This window comes from Procambarus clarkii, chromosome 22 (genome assembly GCF_040958095.1).
Source record: "Procambarus clarkii isolate CNS0578487 chromosome 22, FALCON_Pclarkii_2.0, whole genome shotgun sequence".
In the NCBI taxonomy this organism is placed as follows: domain Eukaryota; kingdom Metazoa; phylum Arthropoda; class Malacostraca; order Decapoda; family Cambaridae; genus Procambarus; species Procambarus clarkii.
Window position 1 is genome coordinate 26,374,080 of NC_091171.1, and position 6,532 is coordinate 26,380,611.

A 6,532-nucleotide genomic window follows, 5' to 3' on the forward strand; every position below is an offset into this window, starting at 1 on the left:
GAGAAATTATACTTAGCAATTCTTCAATAACATCAATTAAGATAATAAATAAGGTTACATAACTCGATTTTTAAATCTTGAAGGCTTTAAAATTTTGTGTGGCAATATTTCCTCCAACTACTGGTCAAGGGACTGTCCTCAACGCTGTAGTCATCACTGCATTTATAAACAAAATATATAACATACATAATATATAGTTGTCATAAAACAAATTATTATGGTTTGTATTTTTATTAATAGTCTTGGACCCTTCATAACTATTCTCCTCTTCGCACTTTCACTTTTTACTGTTCAATATGCACTTAATAAAGTATCGTTAGCCAACTACGTGGTCTGGGGCCAGATTCACTTACGCACTTACGCAAGTACTTACGAACGTGTACATCTTTCCTCAATCTTTGATGGCTTTGGTTACATTTATTAAACAGTTTACAAGCATGAAAACTTGCAAATCAACTGTTGTTATTGTTATAAACTGCCTCCTGGTGCTTCGGTGAACAGTTTATTCTGTTCGGAGCTCATTAACTGTTTAATAATTGTAAATAAAGCTGCCAAAGATTGAGAAAAGATGTCCAGGTTCGTAAGTGTTTGCGTAACTTCTTCGTGAATCTAGCCCCTGGTCAGTAGAGTGGGTGCCTTGCTCCTTGCACGTGGGTAGTGCTATATAGTCACACTGGCTTAGTACTTTCTCATCGTAAATTACCTTACGCTCTCATTCCCATTAACATAATATACGTGGGATAACTGGAGTGTTTCAAGCGTAGGTTAGACATAGATGTGAGTAATTTTGTGTGGCCATATATAGGAGCTGCCTCGTTTGGGCCAATAGGAGCTGCCTCGATTGGGCCAATAGGAACTGGCTCGTTTGGGTCAATAGGAACTGCCTCGTTTGGGCCAATAGGAGCTGCCTCGTTTGGGCCAATAGGAGCTGCCTCAAATGGGCCAATAGGAGCTGGCTCAAATGGGCCAATAGGAGCTGGCTCAAATGGGCCAATAGGAGCTGGCTCAAATGGGCCAATAGGAGCTGCCTCAAATGGGCCATGATCGTAGGTGAGATGCATATAATAGCTTAAGGAATAAATTATGTCAACGTTTTATGCTGTGAGCCATAACATGGGGGACGTGTTCACTTGAAGAGCAACTCACCAGGAACTTGTTCATTGATGGGTCATAATAACTTGTTCACCGACGGATCATAACACCCATGGAACCTGTTCACATACACCTCAGCAAACACGATACTGTTCACCCAGAAGTCGAAGCACTGGGAATTTGTTCATCAACTTGCAACAATGCCAGAGACTTGTTCCATGGCTTACAACAACACCAGAAAACCTGTTCATCCGCTAGCAATAACCCCAGCAATGTGTTCACCAACGGTTCAAGACACTGCTTCATGGTGCACTCTTACCAAGGAACACGTTCAATGGACACAGGATAAACCATCACACCAGAATTACGTCCACGAGTAGTTCATTCTGTTCAAATATTGTTCAAGAACGCAACGTGAATGGAAGACTCTGGTGCAATGGGGCTCTAGGACTCACTGGGTGGTGTTGGGCGTCCTGGGCACGGCCGGGTTCCTCTGTGCAGCTGGAAGGATGTCCTGTATGTGGAAATACTCTTATGAACAGCTGAAAGACGGTCCTAGACAGCAAGGTTCTCCTGTGTAGCTGGGAAGAAGCAATAGGCACTGCTGGACTCCTCTGTACAGCTGGGAGAACGCCCATGCTTGGTCAGGACTCCTCGCTACAACCGGAAGAGGTCCTAGGCACCAGAGGACTCCTCGCTACAACCGGAAGAGGTCCTGGGTATCAGAGGACTCCTCGCTACAACCGGAAGAGGTCCTGGGTATCAGAGGACTCCTCGCTACAACCGGAAGAGGTCCTGGGTATCAGAGGACTCCTCGCTACAACCGGAAGAGGTCCTAGGCACCAGAGGACTCCTCGCTACAACCGGAAGAGGTCCTAGGCACCAGAGGACTCCTCGCTACAACCGGAAGAGGTCCTGGGTATCAGAGGACTCCTCGCTACAACCGGAAGAGGTCCTGGGTATCAGAGGACTCCTCGCTACAACCGGAAGAGGTCCTAGGCACGGAGTTTAGCCATCTCTGCCTCAGAGGTGGAATTATCTGATCTGGAAGCAAATTAGAACATAATAATAATAATACTTTACATATCAAAAATACATTAGCCTACATGTTTATGAAAATAGGAAGCAAAGTATTATAGTTACGTGAATGAAAAGTCCAATATCCTTTTTATATAACATTGCTGAATGGGGTACCGATTAAAAAGATAGAGGCTCATGGCATTGGGGGTGCTATATTAAGCTGGACTAGGGCATGGCTATACCAAAGGAAACAGAATTAGTATAAATGGAGCCAAATGGTACCCAGTGGTGCCCAGATGTGTCTGTTGTCTGTCTGTCTGTCTCTCTCTCCCTCTCTCTGGGGGTGACGTACCTGTCATACCGCTGGTGCTGGGGGTGACGTACCTATCATACCGCTGGTGCTGGGGGTGACGTACCTGTCATACCGCTGGTGCTGGGGGTGACGTACCTGTCATACCGCTGGTGCTGGGGGTGACGTACCTGTCATACCGCTGGTGCTGGGGGTGACGTACCTATCATACCGCTGGGGCTGGGGGTGACGTACCTATCATACCGCTGGTGCTGGGGGTGACGTACCTGTCATACCGTTGGGGCTGGGGGTGACGTACCTATCATACCGTTGGGGCTGGGGGTGACGTACCTATCATACCGCTGGTGCTGGGGGTGACGTACCTGTCATACCGTTGGGGCTGGGGGTGACGTACCTATCATACCGTTGGGGCTGGGGGTGACGTACCTGTCATACCGCTGGTGCTGGGGGTGACGTACCTGTCATACCGTTGGGGCTGGGGGTGACGTACCTGTCATACCGCTGGGGCTGGGGGTGACGTACCTGTCATACCGCTGGTGCTGGGGGTGACGTACCTGTCATACCGTTGGGGCTGGGGGTGACGTACCTGTCATACCGCTGGGGCTGGGGGTGACGTACCTGTCATACCGCTGGTGCTGGGGGTGACGTACCTGTCATACCGTTGGGGCTGGGGGTGACGTACCTATCATACCGCTGGTGCTGGGGGTGACGTACCTGTCATACCGTTGGGGCTGGGGGTGACGTACCTGTCATACCGTTGGGGCTGGGGGTGACGTACCTGTCATACCGCTGGTGCTGGGGGTGACGTACCTGTCATACCGTTGGGGCTGGGGGTGACGTACCTATCATACCGCTGGTGCTGGGGGTGACGTACCTGTCATACCGCTGGTGCTGGGGGTGACGTACCTGTCATACCGCTGGTGCTGGGGGTTACGTACCTGTCATACCGTTGGGGCTGGGGGTGACGTACCTGTCATACCGCTGGGGCTGGGGGTGACGTACCTGTCATACCGCTGGGGCTGGGGGTGACGTACCTGTCATACCGCTGGGGCTGGGGGTGACGTACCTGTCATACCGCTGGGGCTGGGGGTGACGTACCTGTCATACCGCTGGGGCTGGGGGTGACGTACCTGTCATACCGCTGGGGCTGGGGGTGACGTACCTATCATACCGTTGGGGCTGGGGGTGACGTACCTGTCATACCGCTGGGGCTGGGGGTGACGTACCTGTCATACCGTTGGGGCTGGGGGTGACGTACCTGTCATACCGTTGGGGCTGGGGGTGACGTACCTGTCATACCGCTGGGGCTGGGGGTGACGTACCTGTCATACCGTTGGGGCTGGGGGTGACGTACCTGTCATACCGTTGGGGCTGGGGGTGACGTACCTGTCATACCGTTGGGGCTGGGGGTGACGTACCTGTCATACCGCTGGGGCTGGGGGTGACGTACCCGTCATACCGTTGGGGCTGGGGGTGACGTACCTGTCATACCGCTGGGGCTGGGGGTGACGTACCTGTCATACCGCTGGGGCTGGGGGTGACGTACCTGTCATACCGTTGGGGCTGGGGGTGACGTACCTGTCATACCGCTGGGGCTGGGGGTGACGTACCTATCATACCGTTGGGGGTGACGTACCTGTCATACCGCTGGGGCTGGGGGTGACGTACCTGTCATACCGCTGGGGGTGACGTACCTGTCATACCGCTGGGGCTGGGGGTCCTCCAGGTCGCTGATGGTGTCCGGGAGCTTGACCCCGAGCGTCTCCCTCAGCGGCAGCATGGACAAGCCCGCCAGGATGGCTGACAGCCCGAACGTCAGGGACGGCGCCGATGGGTAGACGGGGCCCTGGGGGATAGACTCAGCTCTTAGGGATTGAGTAAACGCCATGTTAAGGAGTTCATTTTCCCGAGGGACAATGAACTCCTGAGGAATAGTGAACCCAGGATAGAGGGGATAGAGTTCCCACATATATGACAAGTTCACATATATCACAGGGTCACCCCACATGACAGAGACATGTGTCAGGAGCGGGGAGGAGGGAGGGAGGGAGGCAGACTTACCAGGTAGTCGGTGATGAATGGGGAGAAGATGGAGCCCACCCTGGAGGCTATGGTGGCGAAGCCCAGGCCCTGGAGGCGCACCTCCGTAGGGAAGAGCTCCATGGTGTACAGGTAGAGGATCTGGTAGGCGGCGCTGATGCACATCTTCCCCACCATGGCCAACGTCATCACCAGCCACATGGTACCTGCATGGTGGTGGGTATAGTCTCATGGTAGGTGTACTCTCATGGTAGGTATAGTCTCATGGTGGTACTCTAATAGTAGGTACTCTCATGGCAGGTACTGTCATGGTGGTAGTGGTGATGGGGAGTCATCCCTCTGCTACTGCTACTATAATTATATTAATGTTTCTCCTAGAGTTCTCTATCGAAGGTCAACATCCCTCAAAATGGATCAATAAAACTGCAATTATACTCTGGGTGTCCCAGAGTCAAAATATCTACCAAAGGAGACAATAGTGGCGTGTCCCTGTACCGTGAGAGAGCGTCCCTGTACCGTGGGAGAGCGTCCCTGTACCGTGGGAGAGCGTCCCATGCTTGGACCTGAGGCAAAGTACAGTGCCTTAAGCCAGCCAAGCGGTCCTCCTAATTTTTCCCAACGTCAAGAAAGCGGTCAGTTTAAAGTGTGCTCTCCTATCCTACCAGAGGACCAAAAACAGAAAACGGGACAGTACCTCACTTTCGCGAGCCGCTTCCATTTTCTAGTACGACAGTTTTTGGCCTTACGTAACGCATTCGCGCGAAAAGCGACGTTCTTTGTAGGGGGTTGAAGCTAGAGTGATGCTAGACTGACAAAACGCTCCCTCTCCCACACTGTTTACAGTGACGGTTCATCACTGCTTCATCAACTGTGGGGGACAACTACACACGGGTGCTACTGTGAGGGAGTGAGAGAAAGCACATTCTCACATTCCTGGAGAATGTGTACACAAATGGACCTGCACTCTTCCGACATAATTATATGAAACATTCCTGGCAGTCAAACGAGAGCATGTATGCATAGTTGACTCATGCTTATTAGTAACTGTCCGCCCCGACGGCGCCCTGATCCTCACCACATTACAGTATCGTGCTTGTGTCTGGGGAGCAGCTCAGGCAAAATCTTATTTGATGGAATCAGAATCAGTCTCCGATGGATCGCAGCCCATATTACCCTCCGAATGAGAATGAAAATAAACGGCCGCCCCGGACTGCCTATAACAGGCTGAGAGCACCAGTACACCGATGAGCACCAACATTCAGTACATCTGGGACAAAGTGAAATTTACACTAGCTGTTCTACAGTGCTGTGCAGGAAGTTTAAATATCTATAAGTCATCCAATAACGTCAGCTTCCTTCTAAACGTTACTTGTGATAGGTTTAGGCTCGACTCCTAGTACCTGTGGGAGGGAGCCTGCCAGAGGTACTTGTAGTCGTAGACTATACACTCCCAGAGGTAGTAGGTACTGCTACCTGCTGAAGTAGATCTGGCCAAATGAAAATGTTATCATCAAAACTGTTCACAGACTTTACAAAGAGAAGTATATAAGTAAACACACAGCCTGCATGTTAGAAATGAAAAGGACATGACGTTTTAATTCTTCGTAGACTAAGTAATTGAATGTGAAATAGGCATGAGTTTGGAGACAATTCTGCCACCAATGTTCAAGAAGCCTCAAAGTATTTTATCCTGAATGACGTATCACCCAAGACCCTGGCCGGGTGTGGCCAGTGGGGCTGCTACAGCACTCGCTGTAACCTAACACAGCCCAAACGTCGAGGGTAAGCCTCTACTGGCTTACCCTCACCAAGTCCGTAATGGTACCTACAGTACTGTAGGCTACAGTACTATAATGTTACCTTCAGTACCGCAATGTTACCGTCAGTACTGTAGTGTTACCCACAGTACTATAATGTGGCGTAGAGTATTATAATGATGCCTACAGTACTGTAATGTTAACCTACAATACTTCATATTTCTACTATCATATCTACTGCATATACTTTTCTCTAAAACACACACACACACACACACTTACTTTCGGGAGCCGGTGGCAGAGCGGACAGCAC

The 6,532-nt window shown here is 50.8% G+C and overlaps 1 protein-coding gene across 3 annotated transcripts in view; it reads right to left on the reverse strand.

Moving 5' to 3' along the window:
* Window positions 1-212: 212 nt before the first annotated feature.
* The window catches only part of LOC123758322 (organic cation transporter protein), a 73,184-nt gene continuing 66,864 nt past the window's right edge, over window positions 213-6,532 (reverse strand). For all 3 annotated transcript variants that reach the window (XM_045742569.2, XM_045742579.2, XM_045742558.2), the window contains 3 exons: window positions 4,484-4,668; window positions 4,117-4,268; window positions 213-2,136 (listed from right to left, as the gene is read on the reverse strand). In XM_045742569.2, the coding sequence (XP_045598525.1) occupies window positions 2,088-2,136; window positions 4,117-4,268; window positions 4,484-4,668 (386 nt within the window). In that variant the 3' untranslated portion in view covers window positions 213-2,087. The remainder of the gene's footprint in view (window positions 2,137-4,116; window positions 4,269-4,483; window positions 4,669-6,532) is intronic.